The following is a 23108-nucleotide window of genomic DNA, read 5'->3' as shown; positions in this document are numbered from 1 at the left end:
CATTGGGAAGTACAGTATATTCAATTTTGTTTTTAACCAGCTTCCTAAATCCTTATAAACCATATTTCTCCTTTTTTGTTTTAACCTTGGTATCCTAAGGCAGGCTAAGTTAAGAGTCATTTCTTTGTTTAGGCGTTGGGAAGGAGGACTATCCCCAAACTCAGGGCGATTTCTCATTTGACGAGGACAGCAGTGACGCTTTGTCTCCGGACCAGCCAGCTAGCCAGGAGTCTCAGGGCTCAGCCGCATCCCCAAGTGAGCCAAAAGTTAGTGAATCGCCATCGCCTGTGACTGCAAACACTCCAGCCCAGGTACCACCTTTCTCGTTTCTACCCCCAAGCAGAGAAAATGCCCTGTTTTTTTTTATAAATCATTTTCACCAGAAGAAAAGTCTGAAAGTGCAGAAAAATAGAGGTTTTCACTTGTACTTCAACCATTGTTAACATCTTCAATAGATTTTTACATTTTATTCCTGTTCTGTGTACACATTTTTTATGTTATAGTTTTTTAACTCTCCTTAAGACTTTTTCATGCAACATTTTTGGAGGTAAAATTCACATGTCATAAAGCCCATCCTTTGTTCCTTTTAACCATCTTTAACCGCTTTAAATGCATAGTTGGGTGGTGTTCCGTGCATTCACCTTGTCAAGCAGCAAATCTCCAGACCTTTTTTGTTTTGTGAAGCTGTAACTAAATCCATTAAACAACAACTCCCCATTCCCCTAGACCTGGCAAGCCCTGTTCTGTTTCTGTCTCTATGAAGTTGACTAAGTTAGATCTCATGTAAATGGAATCGTACAGTGTGTGTCTCTTTGTGATGGCTTCTGTCACCTAACACAGTGTCCTCGGGGTTCGTCCATGTGTAGCGTGTGACAGGATCGCTTTCAGTTTTAAGGCTGAATGATACTCCATTGACTAGATGTAGCACATGTTGTCTCTCCATTCTTCAGTGGACACTGGGTTGCTTCTGCGCTTGGCTGTCATGAATAATGATGCTCTCTCTGTACGTGAGTGTGGAAATGTCTCTTCAAGACCTGTTTTTCATTCTTTGGGGCAGATACCCAGAAGTGGGATAGTTGGATCATATGGTAGCTCTATTTTTAATTTGTAAGGAACTCCATACTCTTCTCCTAGGTGTTTGCACCACTTCACACTCCTACCGGTTGTACACAACGGTTCCACTTTCCATATCCTTGCAAGCACTTGTTAATTTCTATTCTTTTGATAGGTGCTATTCCAATGGTGTGAAGCCACATCTCACTGTGTTTTGTTTTTGTTTTTACTGAAGTCGTTAATTTACAATGTTGTGTTAGTTTGAAGTATACAGCGAAGTGATTCATATATATGTATATGAATATGTATGTGTTCTTTTTCAGATTCTTTTCCATTATAAGTTACTACATGATCTTGAATATACTCTCTGTGGTCTTGATTTCATTTCTCTAATCATTAGGGATGTCAAGCACCTTTTCATATGGTTGTTGGTCATTGTCTATCATCTTGGAGAAATATCTCTTCACATCCTTTGCCCCTTTATTTGTGTTTGTTTTTCTGTTATTGAGCTGTATGAATTCTTTTATATTTTATAGATATTAACCCCTTACCAGATATATGATTCGGAAATATTGTCTCCCATTCCATGTGTCCACCTTTTCACTCTTTTGATAGTATCCTTCGATGAACAGAAGTTTTCAATTAATTTTTTAGTTATAGTTAATTTACACTTTTTTTTTTTTTTTTTTTTTTTTTTTGTCTTTTGTCTTTTTAAGGCCACACCTGCGGCATATGGAGGTTCCCAGGCTAGGGGTCCAATCGGAGCTGTTGCTGCCAGCCTACGCCAGAGCCACAGCAATGCCAGATCCCAGCCACATCTGCGACCTACACCACAGCTCACGGCAGCACCAGATCCTTAACCCACTGAGTGAGGCCAGGGATCAAACCCATGACCTCATGGTTCCTAGTCGGATTCATTTCTGCTGCGCCAAGACGAGAACTCCCAATTTCCACTTTAATCAGTTTTAATTTTTGTATATGGTATAAGGAGCCAGCTTCATTCTTTTGCACATGGACATCTGGTTTTCCCAACACTGTTGAAAAGACTGTCCTTTTCCCACTGAATGATCTTGGCACTCTTATCAAAGATCATTTAATCATATACATAAGTTTTTATTTATGGGCTATTCTGTGGCCTGTATGTCTGTCTTTATGCCAGTACCACATTGTTTTGATTATTGTAGCTTCATCATAACTTTTGAAATCAGAAAGTGAGAGATCTCTAACCTTGTTTTTTTTTTTTTTTTCAAGATTGTGTTGGCTACTTGGGGTCCCTTGAGATTCCATATTAATGTTAGGATGGATTTTTTTATTTCTGTACGAAAATAGCTTTGTGAAAACTCATCCTTTTAAAGTGTATAATTCAAAAGTTATTAGTATATTCACAGACTTGTGCAGCTCTTACCACTGTCTGATTCCAGAATACTTTCATCTTCCCAAAAAGAAGCCCCAGCCCACTAGCAGCCACTCCCTGTTGCCTCCTCCACTCAGCCCTAAGCAACCATTAGTCTACTTTCTGGCTCTGGATTAACCTATTCTGGACATTTTATATAAATTGAATCATACAGTATGTGGCCTTGTATGACTGGCTTCTTTTTCTTAGTATAGTGTTTTTAAGATCCATCCATGTTGTAGCATGCATCAGTGCATCATTCCTTGTCACGGCTGAATAATATTCCATTGTTACTCCATATTCTGTTTAATCAGTCAGTGGACATTTGCTATTATGAATAATGGTGCTGTGAACATATGTGAACAAGCTTCTATGTTTATACCTTATGAATATTCATAATAGTGTTCCTTGTCAATGAATATGCATTTATATCATTTTAATTGCCACATGGTATTCAGTTGAACTGGTGTGCTATATCCCTTTTAACCAGTTCCCTATTGTTGGTTACCTAGAGTTGTTTCCTATTTTTCATTCTTATACACACAATATGTGCCCCTGTTGTATTTTCATATACTTGCTACACCCTGGTTTTTCATACAAACATCATTGGGCACTTGTCTGATAATTTCTTTGAGTAATTGCTAGAGGCTGAAATGGATTTTGACCTTTTGTTAGGCAAAAGGTAGGCACTGTAACTGCCTTCCAGAAAAGTAATACAGATTTCCACAGTCACTGTCTTTTAAAGACAATTTTCTGGAAGTATAGTTGATTTACAGTGTTGTGTTAATTTCTGCTGTACATCAGAGTGACTTAGTTATTCTTTTTCATGTTTTCCACTATGGTTTTTCACAGGATATTGAATAGAGTTCCCTGTGCTGTGCAGCAGGACCTTGGTGTTTATCCACTCTACATACTATAGTTTGTGTCTGCTAATCCCAAACTCCCAATCCTTCCCTCCCCTGCCCACCTCTCCCCTCTCTCTCTCCACATGTCCGTTCTCTATGTCTGTGAGTCTGTTTTTGTTTCATAGATATGTTGATTTGTGTCGTATTTCAGATTCCACATATGTGTGATATCATTTGGTATTTGTCTTTCTGTATAGTCACTGTGTCTTTACTCCAGGTAGGTCAATATCACTACTTTAAACCTTGCACAACTGGAGATTTGAATGTTTTAATTGGCCCCTTGATTTTGGTTAGATTGAATTCATTTGTTCAACAAATATTTATCAAGCATCTATCATATATCAGATTATATAGGGAACATAGAATCTAGTGCATGCAGAGGAAGCTAATAAATATTTTTGATATCTACATTGGAAATTCACATTTCTGGCAGTTCCCATCGTGGCGCAGTGGTTAACAAATCTGACTAGGAACCATGAGTTGTGGGTTCGATCCCTGGCCTTGCTTGGTGGGTTAAGGATCTGGCGTTGCCAGGAGCTGTAGTGTAGGTCGCAGACGTGGTTCAGATCCCGCGTTGCTGTAGCTCTGGTGTAGGCTGGCAGCTACGGCTCCTATTCGACCCCTAGCCTGGGAACTGCGGGAGTGGCCCAAGAAATGACAAAAAGACAAAAGAAAAAAATTTACATTTCTTATTTTAAAGTGGTTATTCTTGCTGCTTTTGGTTTTATAAGAACTCTTAAGCTACACATAACATGTTGGTTTTTTTCTCTTTCTTATGGTATTTTTGCCTCACTGAAATTTTAATGATATTTAGCTATCTTAAAGTCAGAACTATTGAACTACTTAATGAGATTGGTCAAGGTCAGTAGAAAATGTTCTTGTTAAAGCAAAGCATCATAAATTTTGGAATTGGAAAGGAATTCAGCAGTTGTCTGCCTTAACTCTTTCACTAGGGGAGGCCTGGGTCCAGAGAAATGTGCAAGTTTGGGCATTAAAATGTTTACATATTTTTATGCAGCATTTCCTCTCATTTGTGACTATCTGTTTTTGTCAGGGGCTGTGTCTTTCAGCATTATCTTCTTCATTGTCCCATCACCGTGATCTGAAATGTGTGTGTGTGTGTGTGTACCTTCAGCCTCTCACCCAGGGCCTGGTACGGAAAAAGTGCTCAGGGAGGGTTGAGTTCAGCACCGCAAGCGCTGACCGACACAGCCTTTAGAAGCAGCGCTGGTGCTCTCCTATTTGAGAGTGGCATCTCTTCCGCTTGGAGTCATCAGAAGCCCTGTGGGGGGGCCTCACTTCATATTCTCCCATCAGTTTACAGGGCGAGGGTGGCTGGTTCCCTCAGCTTCACGGGAACCTGGCCTGGAAGAAGGATGAGGGTCAGTGACCAGCCCATGGTCTGAGGGCTAAGCAGGTAGAAAAGGAGAGAAGGGAGACGAGCGCCTATCGTTGTCACATTTCTGCTGCACCCTGGTTTTGAGCTTTAAAAACAGGGCTGAAAAGAATGGCACACATGCAAGTAAATATCATTCGAAAACAGTTCTACTTATCCGTTTGGGTTGCTTGTTCTCCGCTTCTGTCCAAGGAGGTCAGGACATCAGACAGCTGTCAGCATGGCCTTAGCTTTTAGAAATACAGAATTTTTGTCACCTCAGCCATCTGCCTGGTAACAGCTTCATGACAGTGCCCCCGTCTGAGAGAGGATCAGAGTCCTCTTTCCCGCATGGCGTGTACCAGTAGGTTCTCTCTCTTTTTTTTTTTTTTTTTTTTTTGCCTTTTCTAGGGCCGCCCCCGTGGCATATGGAGGTTCCCAGGTTAGGGGTCTAATCGGAGCTGTAACCGCCGACCTACACCAGAGCCATAGCAACGCGGGATCCGAGCCGTGTCTGTGACTTACACCACAGCTCATGGCAACGCCGGATCCTTAACCCACTGAGGGAGGTCAGGGATCGAACCCGCAACCTCATGGTTCCTAGTTGGATTCATTAACCACTGCGCCACGACGGGAACTCCTATAACACTCTTTAGTGCTGCTGCAACGCCAGTTCCGCCTGCTGCATGCAGCGCATTAACAGTCTGCTTTTCATATGTCAGCTGGTGCCTAGGAGAAAAGACCCGCTTAGAGAAGGGTACCCTCCCTGCTCACATGTTTAAGTAAAAGAACCTAGAATCAAGGTTGGCTCACTGCACCTTTACCCTGTACATAATTTCTGTACCACATACCCTAAAACCTCCTTAAATTGTGTCCCTTCATAAAAATTCCCTTTGATGAAATGTTTTAGTATTTACAAGTAAGGACTCTGACAAAGATTCTCACTATCGTACTTTTATTCATGCCATTAAAGAAGTGCATCCATGTTAATGATGCTATATCGATGTCAAAGAAAAATAATCCTTAAGTAGGATTGTACGTATGTTATAGGTTCTTGTTTTATTTATTTATTTTTTTTAAATCAACTACAGAGGCAAACTTTATGATGCCTCTAAAGTCTTTGGGATTTTTGTATCATCTAGAAGTGATTATTAGGTTTTGTTTGTGCAAACTTTGTGCCTTAATTATGAAAAGCACTGTTATATAGAGTTTGTTTATAGAATTTGTCAAGGCGGCTAACTTGATATATATGTTAAATATAGTTATCTCCCTAGATAGAATTCCTTTCACATTTATAGTTTAAGGGGAAAGTATCTAAAAACATTGCTTCTCATTAGAGAGCAAGTTTCCAGGGAGCAAGGATGGCGCCACATTTTAAAAAAGCAATGTAAACATCTTGTGTTTCGAGTATTAAGATTCTTAATTCTGAATCTTTAAAATGGAAATTCAATGTAAGAGTTTGGTGTTGAATTTAGTTACTATTGACCAGTGGTCCTCAAAATTGCCTATAGTGAAGAACCAGTATGTTTGTGTTTTATATAGTTTGTTTAATTTACAATGCATTGTGGACTAATCCTCTTGTAAAACACAATAAAAGTGGTGAAGTGGCATCAAATTTGCTAAGACTTCCCGACTTGTCACAGGCAGGTAACCGAGGGCCACGGACTACACTTTGTGTGGCTCTGATGTAGATTTCCCTTTGCTTCTTGTTCTCCTGAGTCAGTTTTTTCATGTGGTGATTAGTCATCATTTTATGCTGCACATTTAATCCTGTGGCTTAAATACATTTTTCTAATTCTCTCCTGTTCAGTTTTGTTTTTTTGTTTTTTCATTTTTTCCCACACTGGCCTAAGATAAAGCTCAAGACCAGTTTAGGGAATTTCACTTAGGTTCTTTGAAAGTTATATTTATAGATAATTAGTTGGAAGAAAATTAGGCTCACAATTTCTATATGCCTTGCTTTATAGCAAAATGTCTTATGCCGTAGTCTCCTTAATTCTTCCTCACAGCACACAGATAGATACCAGAGGATTAAGTCCCATAGGAAAGTACTCAAATAAAAGAAACATTCCCTACCCAAAAAAAAAAAAAAAAATGAACATTTAATGCATAATATCTAGGCAAAGAATAGATTTTTTATGCACTTCTCTTAACAATCATAGTGCTAAAAAGCTAATGACCTCACAGTGAGAACAGTATAATACACTACCATGTCCTTCCTCCCAACTGTAAATTCTTTGAAGTACATGTTTCTGTGTGGTCTGTAAGAGACCAAAACTGCTTTTTCTTGGACTTTTCCCTTGTATTTTCAATTCCAATCAAAGTACAGCTAGAAAGGAATTTGCCAAAATATTAATGAAATACACATCACATATTGGAGCTCAATTTATTTTATGCTGAAGCAAACTCTTGAACAACGGAAAGCTGTAGCAAATTAAGAATAGCGAGCCACATTTGGGTACCAGGAGCTGTGACACTGGTCCTTTTAATCTGAAGACTTTTTTTCTCTCAGCAATTTCTGAAGTCATTTAATTAATCATTTATTACAAACACCCAGATGTTTAGCTGAACGTGTGCTCTGACAGGATCTGTGTTCATTTTCAAATTTCAAATTCAGAGTGATACTGAAAGGAGCCTTGGTGGTCACTTGCTTTGTGTATTTTCAGGAAGACAAGCCTAAGAGAATTTAGTAAACTTTTTTCTCCATTGCTTCAAGGAACTTTCAAGTAGATGACCTTTTGCCAAATAACATAAAAAGTTTAAGCTAACAAAGAGAATGAGTAAAGTCTAACAGGCTGTGTACACATATACTAAATAATCAAAATTATACTTTTATTACAGATACTTATCAATAAAGGCTTGAAGAGGGCATCAAGGATTTTAACTATAATTTCTATTATTAACCCCTTTAATTTTGTTTTTTATAACTTACTTATCGAAAGAACTGCCACTATTATGGATTTTTAAATTGGTTTCCCACATTAACTGTGAAGTTATGTTCCATCCCAGTTCTTAACTCATTTCTCCTGTGACCAATAGAAAAGTGCCTGAAGTAGTGCATTGTGCAAAATAGGCCTTTCCTATTTATTGATAAATAAATACATTTTTATTGAATATAATTGAGATGATAAAAAAATAATTGCCAACATTTGCCAAGCACTTCCTTGGGCCAGGCACTGAACAACTCACTTTACATGCATTATCTGGGCCAGATGTCATGAGAAAAGTATCTGTCTGGCCTGCATGGGATCTGAACTAATGACTTTGTTCTTATCAGGCCAACAGATTATTCCCCAGCACATCATCCTATTATGACTCATAGTGACAGCTATTATTGGTATTAACTAAAACATACAGACATTGTTTTCTCTGCAGTCTACTCAAGTATCATAACTCAGCTACCAAAAATGAATAACAGTAGTTTTATGAAAATTAACTTAAAATGGACAAATACCTAAACATAAGACCTAAACTTTAAAACTTTTAGGGAAAAAACATAGGAGGCCTCATGACATTGGATTTGGCAATAATTTATTGCTTGGTATCATATCCAACAAAAGGAAAAGTAGATAATTAGTCTTCATCAAAATTAAAAACTCTGGATCAAAGCACACTGTGAATATAAGGAAAAAGCACCCCACAGAATGGGAGTAAATATTTGCAAATAGCATATCTGATAAAGAGCTAATAATGCCCAGAATATATAAAGAACTCCCACAAATCAACAACAAAAAACAACTGCGTTATTAAATGCGCAAAGGACTCAGATAGACATTTCTTCAAAGAGGATATATGAAGGCCAATAAGCACGTGAAAAGATGCCCAACATCATTACTCACTAGAGAAATGCAAATCAAACCACATTACCACCTCACATCATTTGAATAGCAAGTATCAAAAGAATAGAAATTAAGTTGTCAGCAAGGATGTGGAACAACTGGAACCCTTGTGTGCTGTTGATGGAATTATGAAATGGTGCGTCCACTGTAGAAGGTGGTATAGCAGGAGTTCCCTCCTGGCTCAGCAGATTAAGGATCCAGCATTGTCACTGCCGTGGCTCTGGTTACAGCTGTGTTGCTGATTCAGTCCCTGGCCCAGGAACTTCCACATGCCATGGGTGTGGCAAAAAAAAAAAAAAGAAAGAAAGAAAAAAAAAGAAAAGAAAGAAAGAAAAGAAAATGGTATGGCAGTTCCTCAAAAGTTAACAATAGAATTGCTATATGATCCAGTAATTCCACTTGGGGGTATGTGGCCAAAAGAACTGAAAGCAGGGACTTGAACAGTAATTTGTACACCTATATTCATAGCAGCATTATTTACTATTTGGCATAGGCTAGAGGTGAAATAACCTATGTATCCATCAATAAATGAACGGATAAGCAAAATGCGGTATATCTATACAGTGGAATTTTTTTTTTTTTTTTTTGGTCTTTTTGCCTTTTCTAGGGCTGCTCCTGCAACATATGGAGGTTCCCAGGCTAGGGGTCCAATCAGAGCTGTAGCCTCCAGCCTATGCCAGAGCCACAGCAACATAGGATATGAGCTGCGTCTGCAACCTATACCACAGCTCATGGCAACGCCGGATCCTGAGCAAGGCCAGGGATCGAACCCGCCACCTCATGGTTCCTAGTCAGATTTGTTAACCACTGAGCCACAATGGGAGCTCCCCATACAGTGGAATATTAATCAGCCTTAAAAATAAAGAAATTCTGACACAGGCTACAGAACCCTGAGGATGTTGTGCTGAGTGAAATGAGCCAGCCACAAAAAGGAAAATGTATGATTTCACTTATTTGAGATACCTAGAATAGTCAGTGTCATACAAAGAGAAAGCAGAGGTGGTTGCCAGGGACTGGGGGAGGGGAAAATGGGATATTGTTGGTTAATGAACGTAGAGTTTCACTTTGGGGTGATGAAAAGGTTCTAGAAATGGATACTAGTGATGGTTGCAGAACAGCACGGATATACTTAATACCATAGAATGATATATTTTAAAATGGTTTAAATGGTAAATTTTGTTAGGTGTATTTTACCACAGTTTTTTAAAATAACAAGATTTTTTTCAAGGAGGGATACATGCAGATCCTCACTACTAATCAGGTATTTGAACACCAACTACATGTCCACTAGCAATTGCGCCAATGGATTTTAATGTTCAACGATTTTTTTTTTTTTTTTTTTTGTCTTTTCAGGTCCACACCCATGGCATATGGAGTTTCCCAGGCTAGGGTTCTAATCGGAGCTGCAGCTGCCAGCCTACACCACAGCCACAGAAATACAGGATCCAAGCCGCATCTGCGACCTACACCACAGCTCACGGCAATGCTGGATCCTTAACCCACTGAAGAAAGCCAGGGATTGAACCTATATCCTCATGGATACCAGTCGAAATTGTTACCACTGAGCCACGACGGGAACTCCTGTTCAATGATTTTTAATGTAAGCATTTCTAAAATTGAAATGCTTAAACTTATAACTGTATGTGTATTACAGAAACAGATGGTCAGTGCTAGATAATATATTTTAACAGAGTTAGAGTTTTACGTATCCATCTACTAAATATACAAAGCATATGTTTTTGATTTCTATTCAACTCATTCATTTTATTTGAGGACTGGAGTATGGAAATATCGAAAGAATAATTGCATTTTTTTTTTTTTTTAGGTCTTTTCTAGGGCCGCTCCTGCAGCATACGGAAGTTCCCAGCTAGGGGTCGAATCGGAGCTGTAGCCACTGGCCTGCGCCAGGGCCACAGCAACACGGGATCCGAGCCCCGTCTGCAGCCTACACCACAGCTCACGGCAATGCCAGGATCCTTAACCCACTGAGCAAGGCCAGGGATCGAACCTGCAACCTCATGATTCCTACTCAGATTCGTTAACCACTGCGCCACGACGGGAACTCCTGCACTTTGAATTTATTTGCATATTGCTGTCTTAAGACTTCTGCTGCATCCTGGAGTTCCCATCATGGCAAAGCGGAAATGAATTGGACTAGGAACCATGAGGTTGCGGGTTGGATCCCTGGCCTTGCTCAGTAGTTGAGGATCTGGCATTGCTGTGAGCTGTGGTGTAGATCGCAGATGTGGCTCGGATCCTGTGTTGCTGTGGCTGTGGTGTAGGCCGGCAGCTGTAGCTCCGATTTGACCCCTAGCCTGGGAACCTCCATATGCCGTGGGTGCGGCCGTAAAAAGACAAAAGACAAAAAAAGACCTCTGCTGCATCCTAAGTTAAAAACACATGTATAGATTTAAAATCTATAGCACAGAAATGTTTCGTTTTTAAATATCTAGTTTCTGTCCCTCTATATGCATAAAGACATTCTAATAAAAAAGGAACTTAGCAGAGAAGAATAATTGGCCTTTGGCGAGTGTGTCATCTTTTCAGAAAGGAGCCAGTGCAGATATATCTGAGGTCTCGTACATCTCTGTCTACTCAGCTTACACAGTTGCTCTGACGTCTTTTTTCTTTTATAGTTGAACTTTTCCATACTAATTTCTAATAAGAGAAAAAAAATTCAGTCATTAATATTTGAAGTGCTTTCTTTTGCGTTTTATTGAAAGCGTAAATGTCCCCCGTTAAACAGTGTTTTCTGGACGTTTCCTTTCACGGTGTTATGAAAGAACCGTTGTCTTGAGACCTGTAAGTTGTGATGAGAACAGTGTATCAGATCCAGCAAAAACAAAATTTGCCACTTTTTTGTTTCTTAAGAGAAAAGATTCTGAATCATTTTGAGATTAAATTTTGATAGTCTCTAAGGTAAATTTAGTTCTCAGTGTCCATTTAAACATATTTAAAGCATTCTTTTTAAGATTTTTAACATACTGCTCAGTTTACGGTGGAACCAAGTAAGTGTAGTAGCCTCTTTGCCTTGGATATTCTTTTAGTCCTTTTTGGGATACTGTCGTCTCAAAAATATTAACAGTCATGGGACTTTGGGGGTAACTCTAGCCACTAGAATCCTCACATCTAGACATGATCTAAGATGGGAGAAGGGTTCTTTGTAAGACACATTTAAAAGACAGCAAAATGTGAAGCGCTGAGCTATTTTTCCCTTTCTAAGCAGACTTACCTTCATATTAGGTAAAGTTAACGACCAGTGTGTCTTGGTTGAGGTGTTCTGGTATCGTACTGCAGTCTGGTTTTCTGGGTAGCAAAGCCACACTGAAATACCAAAAAAGCTACTCAGATGGAAGTATTAGTGATCAAGGTGGACGTCAGGCAAGATCTAGAATATAGGCCGAAGATGTTCATAAATATTACAGTTGACACCACGTTCATGCTCCTGGGTTATTTTTTCAGATCATTAACGCTGCTCTCAAATAGGTTACTATCATAGCAGTCAGTGGGGGCTGGACTGTAAAAGAGCCTGCCAGGTTCGTAGAATTTATCTGCAAGGAAATGCATATATCTATGGATATATGTATATTTCAAAATTCAGTTATCTGGTTCTGCTCCGTATGCCAGTAATTTAATAGCCAAAGAATGTTTTTCCCCTATGTGCAAACTGGCCCAGAGATAAGTATCCTCATTTCCAAAAAAAGTACAAAGTGAAAGGAAAACAAATGACATAAAACCACATCCCTTAAAGCAGTGATCAGCTGGCCACCATCACTCACTGCAGGTCAGCAGCTCGGCAAGGAGCCAGCTGTCTCAGGGCTGCTTGGGGGCAAAAGTCCTCCTGGAGCAGAGGTGCCAAGACTCATGGAGAAGTCTTTGAAATGAGGTTGAGTATGGCCTCCTATGTTGTTAGCACTTACTGTTGCTAATAGTTACTCAGAAACTGAAATCAATGGCAAAGCCCAGGGAGAGAGGCGACACGGGCATGGACAACCAACTGCCGCCCCCCATCTCACAGGCTCAGCGGGGCTGGAGAGTGTGACCCAGTGTGAGTAACGCCACAAGGAATTTCCATTCACCCATTAAACAAATATTTATTGAGTAACTAGTATGTGCCAAGCTTCATATTTCTTGCTGGTAATGGCCCTCTGAGTTTTCAGGTCATTTATTTTAAGGAGGGAAAATACAGTTTGCTATTTTTAAACCCAAATACTTCAGCAAGAGAACTGATTTTGATTGTTGTAATGATTTTGAGAGTTGTTCTGGGAAGTGGGAGTGAGAAAGGAAGATGTTTTTCCTTAAGCTCGGGCTAGTGGCAAGCGTAGTAATCGATATGCAACATTTAACTGATTTAATGGTCATTATCTCTTTCCAGTAAATGAATGCTTAAAATCTCCTTCACGAAGATTGTTCGTGAGAACACTTTGTTGGGGCGTTGATAAAAACCTAGCAAAGTTAGCTTCCTTTATTAACGTATGCCCCCAGCTTGCAATTCAGTAATTGCTTCCTTTGGCTTTGTAACAAAATAGCTTCTTGCTTTGGTGCGAGGGGACTGTCAAGGCGCAGGTCAGTCCCACCAGACTCTATTCTCCAACTTTTTCTCCCATCGCAGGAAATGGGGGGGGGGGGACAAGAGTCCTGACCAGGAGGACCGATGGGGGTTGGGAGATTGAAACACGGTCTGTCAAGCGAGCACACAAGGAGCCGAGTGTGGAGCGGGCCTCCAGCAGGGGAGGCTGTCTTACCAGGGCTGCCTGACTGTGGACCTGGGCGTGGTGGGGCCGCGCGTCAGGCTGTAAGCAAGTCCGAATGTCACTCACGTTTGAATTAGCCCCGATTAGTATGACCTACGTGGCAAGAAAACCTTTTGAGTACCATATACTGTTTTGAGCATTTTTACAGGAGTCTTGGACTTTTTTTCTGCCCAAAAAGGGCAGTTCTGGCCATTTCTCTGAGAAAACACTAGAGGTTTTTTGGGTCAATCCAGCGTTGTTTAGCTTTAACTTTTCACTGGCTGGACAGAGGAAAAGAGTGTCATTCCACCATCTGGGCCTCACACATAACACTGTAGTTTTCTTTTGTTTTTAAAAACAAGGTCATTCCCTTATAATTTTGGTTTCTCTGTCCTTACCGTTTCATCGATTTCACAGACTCTCTCCTTTCTGCCTTTTCCACCAGTTTACTTCCGTGTCCCCAGCAGTTCCTGAATTCTTGAAAAGTCCTACTACGGATCAGCCCCCCACAAGGTCCGCGGCGCCCGTACTCCCCGCCAACACCGTGTCCTCAGCAAAGCCCGGTCCAGCGCTGGTGAAGGTGGGTGCCCCGAGCACAGAGGCGAAAGCCATGTCCACGTTGCTCGGCCTGCCTTTTAGCCTGAAGCCTTGAAAACAAAAGCCTGGGAGGACTTGCTCGCTTTAGTCATTGAAGCCGCCACCTTCAACAAGTGACCTGTCATTCTGTGGTCACAGAGCAGCACAAAATTCAGTCTGTATAAGCCAATTGCAGCAGTGCAGAAAGACTAGCCATCATTTTATCAGTGGTTCCGAGTTCGCTTCCACCCTGGCCACTTAGATGAAACAAGGGGAAAAGAGAGTAAGGGAGAGTGACTTTAGCACAGCACGTGGGATTCATGACCCTCACAAACAGATGTCTTCAGCGGTAACGTGATTTTGAACTTTATACCCAAGGTCACACTCAGTGGTACTGCAGACATATGCATGACAGGTTAAAGGTTTTAGAGAAGCAAATAGGTTTTTTTGATTTAGCAGATTTGGCCTGATGGAGCTGGGTTTGTTCTTCAGATAAGCTGCAGGTTCGTGGCACTGTTCCCTACGTTTTACTTGGTCAAAACAACTCAGAAGAAGTCCCAAGGAAGATTAAAATTTTCAATATATAGTACATTTAAAAAAATTTTTAAAGTGTTTCTAGAACTACTAAATAAAGCAGGGATTGTAAACTTGAGGAATCATTTAATCATTTCAGGTGTAACATTTGCCAGAACTAGCACAACACAGATCGCAAACTTTGAAAAAAGGACCTTAGAGACCAAGCTAAGCCTCCCACCATCTTTCAGATGAGGAGACTGAGGCCCAGAGCAGTGAGGAAGGTAGTGACAGGGCAGAAGGACCCCCATCCCCAAACCCCAGCCTCGCCTTCTCCCTTCCTCTTCAGTTACCCACTGCAGCGCTCTGCGGAGGCGGCGGCAGCCCGGGCATATTCCTCACCTCCGTCTGTCCGAGACCTGTCCTTGTCCTTGACTTCCTGGAGAGAAGGCTCTCTCTGTCCGCCTTGCTCATCAGTGCGGCCAGGTCCCTGCGGCTTCAGGGCACGTCAGTGTATTTCACCACCTTCCATCGCTTAGGATGGGAGCCAGAGGTGGCAGGTGGCAACGGTGCCAATGCAGTCAGCTCTTACCTCCGCTTCTCACAACCCCAAGCATGTCCCACTGACAGCACACAGAGGGTTTGAATGCCAACCCATCTTTTCCTACAAATACTAAGAATTTGCCCTGCCTGGTTTCTGAATTTCTGCTCCTCGCTAGCTTCTGTCTTTAAGGAGGGCTTTGGTTCTAGAGCAAGAGGCACTGTTTAAGAATGTGAGATTCAGGGGTTGAGCAGACTCTCCTAGGAACTCTGCTCATGAGGAAAGGGCAGGTACACGTTAGGAAACAGCAATTCTTCTGGGTTTTTCTATGAGGAAAGCTGTTTCCCAGCCTTACTCAAGAGAATAGATATGTGCAGGCTAAGCGGTCATAAGGGTTAGTCTGAGGAATGCTGGTTTTTACCTTCATGTCCCCCCTCTCTTCAACAGGTTCCTTCCTGACGGTAGCTGGGTCAGTTGTCTTTTTTTTTTTTTTTTTAAGGGGCCGCACTTGTGGCATATGGAAGTTCCCAGGCTAGGGGTCTAATTGCCGGCCTACACCACAGCCACAGCTACACCAGATCCTAGTCCTGTCTGCAACCTACACCACAGCTTGCGGCGATGCTGATCCTTTAACCCACTGAGCAAGGCCAAGGATCAAACCCGCATCCTCATGGATACTAGTTGGGTTCTTAACCCACTGAACCACAATGGGAACTCCTGTTGTCTTATTAAATAACCGTTATAGTCAAACTCCCCATTCGTTTCGTCAGAATTATTAGAAATGAAATTTTAAAGATTAGAAGAGACTAGAAATAAAATTTATTATTTATTGTTGATAAAGTAAGCAGATGACACTGAATTGATTAATATCGTGAGATTGCAGGAGGCTGTTTTAGCAGCAAGGATCTTTTCTAACGTTGTATGTTAAGTGCCTAATAATTCCAGTGGTTTCTAATGAACCTACCCATGGCATCATTCATTTATTCAGCAGATATTTACCAAGCCCCCTCTGTGTATGAGGCACTGTCGTGGGTACGAGGAGTAAACAAAGCAATGAAGAAAAACATCACACATCACCCCCCTGGGTTAGGAGCCGGAGTAAACAGACGTGAAACACAGAGTGTGCTGGGTGGTGAATAAAGCCAGGACCGGCGATGCTGGGGAGACAAGGGGGGGCATTTCTGTTGTAAATAGAATGCTCTGGTCAAGCAAGCAGAGGACATCTCGGCAGAGATGAAAAAGAGGTGAGGGAGTAGCCGCGAGCACATCTGTGGGGAGAACACTGGAAGTCTCTGAACAAGGAAGCCAGTTGGACTGAGAGAGGTGGCCAATGGGTAAAAAGTAAATAGTAATGGTGAATGATTTCTGGTGTACCGAATATGGTGACTTTTTTTGGTTTGTTTTCTGGGTTTTTTTGCAATTTCCTAAATCTTTAAATATGAACTTCTAAAACATGATCACACCAATAGCTATATTTAATTTAGTACTTCTCAAAGTGTTCTTATTGACTATTTTATCTAAAAGAGCTTAAGAATAATTTCCTATGCCTTGTTGTTTTGTTTTGTTGGTGGACTTTTTTTTCAAATGAAGGAATCTTACAATTTAAATATGGAAAGTGACCTGATAACTCATAAATGGAGGAGATGAGAGAAGTTCAGAAAAGTCATCTGATTCTAAACCAGAAGATGGGGTCTCACAACCCATTTTCAAAATAAAAATGTAATGTTTTTGGAAAAAAATTCATATTACTTAGCATTCTGTATACTTTTCACAGAAAATGCATAGCTTTATATTCTGGTTTATTCTCATTAGAAGCATTTTTCTGCTTTTACTTACTGTAGAATTTTTTAATGACTATAAAATATGACATAGATACGGTGAAATATACATCATCTTTCCCTTTGTATATTTAGTGTGAGACCTGTTTTTCGCCAGGAGATAAGGTATTAAGCACTAGGCAGTGCGTCTGCACAGGAGACCCGAAGTAGATGTTTGTTAAACTTGGATAAGGCTGAGCTGAGCATCTTGCCCTTAGTCCAAGGGAACAAGGCAGCAGGAGTTCTTAGGAGCAAGATTTCTTGCTCAAAGGGAGTATGGGAATGTTCTCGTGACTCTTAAAACGTATGTGGTGTATTGCTTCCCAGAGCGGCACTACCAGCTTCTCAGGTGCGTTGCTTTTTGTTTTCAGATCATTTGGGTGCACAGTAGCATAGATGGCATGTGGGGGCATCTCTTAAAATGTTATCTTCTTTTTCTCGAAAATAGCAAAGCCATCCCAAGAATCCAAACGACAAACACCGTAGCAAAAAGTGCAAAGACCCCAAGCCCCGGGTAAAGAAGCTCAAGTACCACCAGTACATTCCACCAGATCAGAAAGGGGAGAAGAACGAGCCGCAGATGGACTCCAACTACGCCCGGCTGCTCCAGCAGCAGCAGCTGTTCCTGCAGCTCCAGATCCTGAGCCAGCAGCAGCAGCACTACAACTACCAGACCATCCTGCCGGCGCCACTCAAGTACGGGCGGGGTCAGGGCTGGCTGCGGAAAGTGGATCTTACTGTGGCTTTTTATGAGCAACCATTAGTTGCTAGAGGTTGGATGTTGTAATTTATTTGTGCTCAGTGATTAGTTTCACGTTATTGTCATCAAAGCTCATTCAGTGTCTGAAGTCAACACAGTGAGAATAGCCCACATTCCAGTCCATTTTTTGTCCTCCCAAGCAGGTTCTGAACTTTTCAAGTTAGAAATGACTTTGCACAGTTACTCATCCAGGAAAGATTTGCCTGCTATTTACTTGAATAGTCTTAGTTAGGTGCTATGAGAAAAACATAAGTATAAACCTGGATAAACAGTTTAAAAAAAAAAAAAAAAAAGATGAGCGTGAAAGTTGGAGTGGTCAGGAAAGCTTTACGAAAAGGGTAGGATATTTAAATGGGAAACGGCCTGAAACTTGAGGAGGACCGGAGTGCCTGTCGTGGCTCATCAGAAACTAATCTGACTGGTATCCATGAGGACATGGATTCGATCCCTGGCCTCGCTCAGTGGGTTAAGGATCTGGCGTTGCCGTGAGCTGTGGTGTAGGTCACAGACAAGTCTCGGATCTGGTGTTGCTGTGGTGTAGGCCAGTGGCTACAGCTCCAATTTGACCCTTAGCCTGGGAACCTCCATATGCTGTGGGTGTGGCCCTAAAAAAACAAGCAAAACTTGGGGCGGACCCTCGCAAGCCAAGGGGAATGATCTCGGTACGAGTACAGAGGAGGGTAGAGTAAACAATGCCTGTTTATTGGATGGTGAGGAAAATGGTCTGAAAAAAACGTGATTCGTTTTTAGGAAGAGTGGAAGACATTTGAGCAGAGCCAATGTTGAGAGAAACGTGAAGTTAGGAAAACTTTAATCTTCATGTGGTAGGTGTTTCAGAGGGCCATAGTGACATGGTAAAATCGAAATTCAACAAAGAATAGTTTGGCACCAGTCTGGAAGGTGGGTCTGGAAATAGGAAAACTAGACTTAGAAGCTTTGTGATGAAGTAGATGCGAGAAGATGAACAGGCACTGATAATGGAAAGGAAGGCATGGGTGATAGAAGCTTCAGAAGATCATAAAAGGTCTCGGCGACCAGCAACCACGGGGAAGGAACACGTTCCCCAGTTCTGAGCCCAGTCAGGAGGGACAGAAGGGAGTGGGTTCTGACACATCCCGAGACTGAATTCATAGCAGGACATCTTACCTTATTGAAACAGTAAAGGGAATTTCTAGATATACATCCTCAGTACCTTTTTCTGGGAAACAAAGATAAAAATGCAAAGGTTCTGTCCTTCGTTTCATTCATTTTTCAGGAAAAAAAGCATCCTTACCTTGGAGAAAAGAAACTCTAGAAAACAATCCAAAATCTCATACCAAGGAAAAATTATACTCTGTGGTCCATCCACTCAGTTTATGATGGGTAGAAACCGTCCTTTTGTTTTCTACACGTAGGCCAAGCATTCCTCCCTGGAGAGCCCCTATTTTCTAAGAGTAGAAATGGATTAAGACTTCCTGAAAAGCTTCTCTGCACAAAATATACCCTCATATGCTTATAATTATCGATTCACTTTTTTCTTTTTAAGATCCAAATATCTCAAGGAAGATTAGACCTATTAGTCATTCAGACCTTCCTGTGAAGTACTTAAATCTAAAACATCAGGGCACAGAGATGAAGAAAGAAAGAATTTTTGTAGTATGTTATTATTTTAAGAGCAAGCAGGCCTGAGAGGGCTGTTGACGTTGGAAGGGACCCAGGGAAGGCCAGAGCGCTGGACGAGTATCAAAGGCAGACCACCGCTGCTTCCAGCTTCGTCCGGGACCCAGGGAGGCAGCCCCCTCGCCCCCCCCCCCGACCCCGCTGGGCCCCAGTAAGGAGACCCACAGTGGGGTTCATGTGTAGGTGCCACTCGTGGCACCCCAAGTGTGTGCTCATCCTCCTCTTCACAGCGACTCTAGGACGAGCTGCTGTCATTGACCCCATTTCCAGATAAGGAAACTGCGAACTCAGCATCTCACCAAGGATTTTTTGGCATTGTCTGTCTGTCTATGAAAGTCTTTTCTGTCATGCAAGAAACTGTCTGTGTGAGGCTGGCTTGTAAATAGGCAGGAAACATCTGAGGTACAAGGTACCCAGACTCGAAGGTGCCTTGTCTTTCCATCATAAGGCTCCAATTCCCTGGCCCCCTCAAACATTGCCACCACTGAAGTGACTGGGCCAGCTGGCCCCGGAAAGCACTGAACAAAAAGACCCAGGAACTAGGAAGGGAGATCACTCTTTTTTATGTCTTATGTCACCACACGAAGGTGGAACGTCAGTTTTGTTTAAATTCCAGGTCCTAAAAATGGAGCTGTTTCAAACACGTTGTTTCTTTTTTCACACTTCAATACAAAAAACTGAGTGTGGGAGTCCTGCCGCGGCCAGAGTCCTGGAATTTGACTGATAAGAAAGCCCTCGGACATCTCAGAAGGAGCAAGAACCCGCAGAGCTGGAGCTTCTGTCCCAGCGGGTCACACACGGGTGGCAGGAGGGTCCCAGCGGGTCCCTGGACTGGGGGATCCTCATCTGCCTTCATCAGGCGCTCGCCTCCTGTGTTTTCTCTGTTAGATTGGGGGGGGGTGGAGATAGATCAGCTTATTTCTGGTATTTTAAAAGTTGAAATTAAACACTGTAGCGTTAATCATAGCAACAAACAGCATCGTGCAGAATCTCAACTAAAAAGACAGCATGAACAGAGTAATTGTGCATTCTCAAGAAGAGAGTATCATTCACAAGGGTGCAAAAGGTGATTGAGGGGAATTTTACACTTTTTAAATCCCCCCCCCCAATTTTTTGGCTGCACCCACGATCCCATGGAAGTTCCTGGGCCAGGGATCGAATCCAAGCCAGAGCTGAGACCCACACTACTGCTGCAGCAACACTGGATCATTAACTCACTGCACCACAGCGGGAACTCCTACATTTTTTATTTAATGAAGTACAGGCATATGTATAGTACCTAGATATGCAATAACCTATGGCATTAACATTTCATAGAGTAATTAGGAAAAAAACTGTCTTAAAAGGCTTCTTGGGATTATAATAAATACAAGGATGAGAGACTATGATTAAAATGTTTTCATAATTCTGAAGTAAGACTTGGAGTTCCCGTTGTGGCTCAGCAGGTTAAGAACCTGACGTAGTCTCCATGAGGATGTGGGTTTGATCCTTGGCCTCGCTCAGTGGATTAAGGATCCAGCATCACTGCAAGCTGCGGCACTGGTCGTAGATTCGGCTTATATCTCGTGTGGCTGTGGCGGTGGCATAGGCTGGCACCTGCAGCTCTGGCTATCCCTCCTGGCCTGGGAACTTCTGTATGTGGCAGGTGCAGCTGAAGACTTGAATTTTTAGAAAGGAAAATAGTGATGCATTTTATTTTATTTTATTTTTTTATTTTTTTGTCTTTTTGTCTTTTGTCTGTTGTTGTTGTTGCTATTTCTTGGGCCGCTCCCACGGCATATGGAGATTCCCAGGCTAGGGGTTGAATCGGAGCTGTAGCCACCGGCCTACGCCAGAGCCACAGCAACTCGGGATCCGAGCCGCGTCTGCAACCTACACCACAGCTCGAGGCAACGCCAGATCGTTAACCCACTGAGCAAGGGCAGGGACCGAACCCGCAACCTCATGGTTCCTAGTCTGATTCGTTAACCACTGCGCCACGACGGGAACTCCAGTGATGCATTTTAAAATATTTTTCCTTTCATCCGAACTTCAAGAAACTTCATTTTAAATACTTCAAGTATTTAATTTCAGTTAAACTCAGGCAGTTTTTAAAAGACTCAAATGCACATCAAGAGTTAGCTGTTGACAAGGCCAGAAATGGCTTCAAACACAGGCTTCCCAGGGAAAGCTCATCCAGCCACAGACCTCGACCCAAAGGCACCATCACCTGAGACCCCTCTTTCAGAACATGGGATTCGTAGTGGCTTTGGCTGCAGTGGAGTTGGCTGTACAGTATCAAACACCCAGAAAAGGGAATGCCATTGTGGCCAAGACTATTACCATCAGAAGACGTTGGCAGCACCTGGCTTCAGTGTGGAAAGGAGTTTAGGGAAATTAATAAAAACACAGATTCACCAACATTTTTAAAGTAAACTTTTAAAAATGTAGTGTAAGTTAAAGAAGTCCATAAATCATAAGTGAAAATTGATACCAAAGTGACCGTACCCACCCCACCCCCACCCCCCGTCACTGCCAAAATCAAGAAATGGAACTCTCGGGTCCATCCTCACTACTTTGCATCCTTGCTCAGTGACTATCCCGACTTCTGCCCTTTAGTTTAGTTCCGGCCAGCAGTATGTTTGTCTTTGTTGGTGCAGACGGCAGCAGTTGGTTTTCATTGTGGTCTAGTGTCCTGTAATGGATCCGCCCATCACACCCTCGACGGGCATTTGGTTGCTTCTGGTTGGGGCTGTGATAAAAGATGCCGTGGTAACATCTTCTACCCTGCAAGTCTCTGTCAAGTGTTGATCTAGAAGCGGAGTCGTTGTATCAGAGGATGGACGTGGGTGTTTCTGTTGTAGATACCACACACACTTCTCCATCGTGGTCGTACCTCCTCGCGCATCAGCGAGCTGCGCGTGAGCTGGGGCTGTGCCAGGTGCTGCACCGGGTGCTCGTTGGTGTCGGTCTCACGCGTTACGGCAGCACTTCTGCCGGGTGTGCAGAGCTCTTTGGTGGTGGTTTTCATTTTTGTTTTCCTCACACCCGATGAGGTTAAGGATTTGGTCACATAGTTTTCAACCATCTGGATATACTTTCTTGTGACTGGCTTGTTCATGGTTTCCCCATTGGGTTTTTATTTTTCTTACTAGTTTGCAAAAGCTTTCGTGTACATTCTGGACGAGGCTTTTGTCAGAGATAAGTGTTACCAGTACCCTCTCCGGGAGCTTGACATTTCACTCTCTGAAAGGTATCATTTTTTAGTGAATGATTTTTGTCTGTCTGTCTTCTTAGGGCCGCACCCACAGCATATGGAGGTTCCCAGGCTAGGGGTCTAATTGGAGCTGCAGCTGCCGGTCTACACCACAGCCACAGCAATGCAGGATCTGAGCCGCATCTGTGACCTGCACCACAGCTCACAGATCCTTAACCCACTGAGCAGGGCCAGGGATTGAACCCACATTGTCATGGATTCGTTACCGCTGAACTACTGTGGGAACTCCTAGTGAGTGATTTTTGTGTCCTGTTTAAGAAATCTTTGCTTATCAAAGGCTGTAAAGATATTAGCCTGAGTTTTCTCCTGAGTTTGTTTTCAGTGCACACTTGGGTTTCGGGGTGGTGTGACGTAGGGTTGGTCAAGAGCCCTCCCTGTTCTCTGTGTGACTATCCAGTTTGGCCGTGATCACTTATGGGAGGGACCCCCTTTCCCCATGCACTGCAGTGGCACCGTCGTGCTAACTCAAGGGCCCTTGTGTGGGGAGTCTGTTTCTGGCTTCTCTCACCTCTCCTATTTGGCTGTCGTCCTGTCCTGGCACTATCACTGCACCCTCGTAATGTCTGCCTCTGTAATACATTTTGGTACCTGGTGGTTTGGTGCTTCCAGCTTGGCTTTTCTTCTTCAAAGATGCCGTGGCTGTTCTTGGTCCTTTGGATTTCCACACAAAGCTTCGAATCACATTCTA

General features: G+C 42.4%; 1 protein-coding gene across 20 annotated transcripts in view; it reads left to right on the top strand.

Moving 5' to 3' along the window:
• MKL2 (MKL1/myocardin like 2) overlaps positions 1-23108 on the top strand; it is a 275368-nt gene that overhangs the window by 224335 nt on the left and 27925 nt on the right. For all 20 annotated transcript variants that reach the window (XM_021086567.1, XM_021086575.1, XM_021086573.1 and 17 more), the window contains 3 exons: positions 133-311; positions 13744-13878; positions 17194-17441. In XM_021086567.1, coding sequence (XP_020942226.1) covers positions 133-311; positions 13744-13878; positions 17194-17441 — 562 coding nt within the window. The remainder of the gene's footprint in view (positions 1-132; positions 312-13743; positions 13879-17193; positions 17442-23108) is intronic.

Source organism: Sus scrofa, chromosome 3, assembly GCF_000003025.6.
Source record: "Sus scrofa isolate TJ Tabasco breed Duroc chromosome 3, Sscrofa11.1, whole genome shotgun sequence".
Lineage (NCBI taxonomy): Eukaryota > Metazoa > Chordata > Mammalia > Artiodactyla > Suidae > Sus > Sus scrofa.
This window is presented reverse-complemented; position numbering and strand designations above follow the sequence as displayed.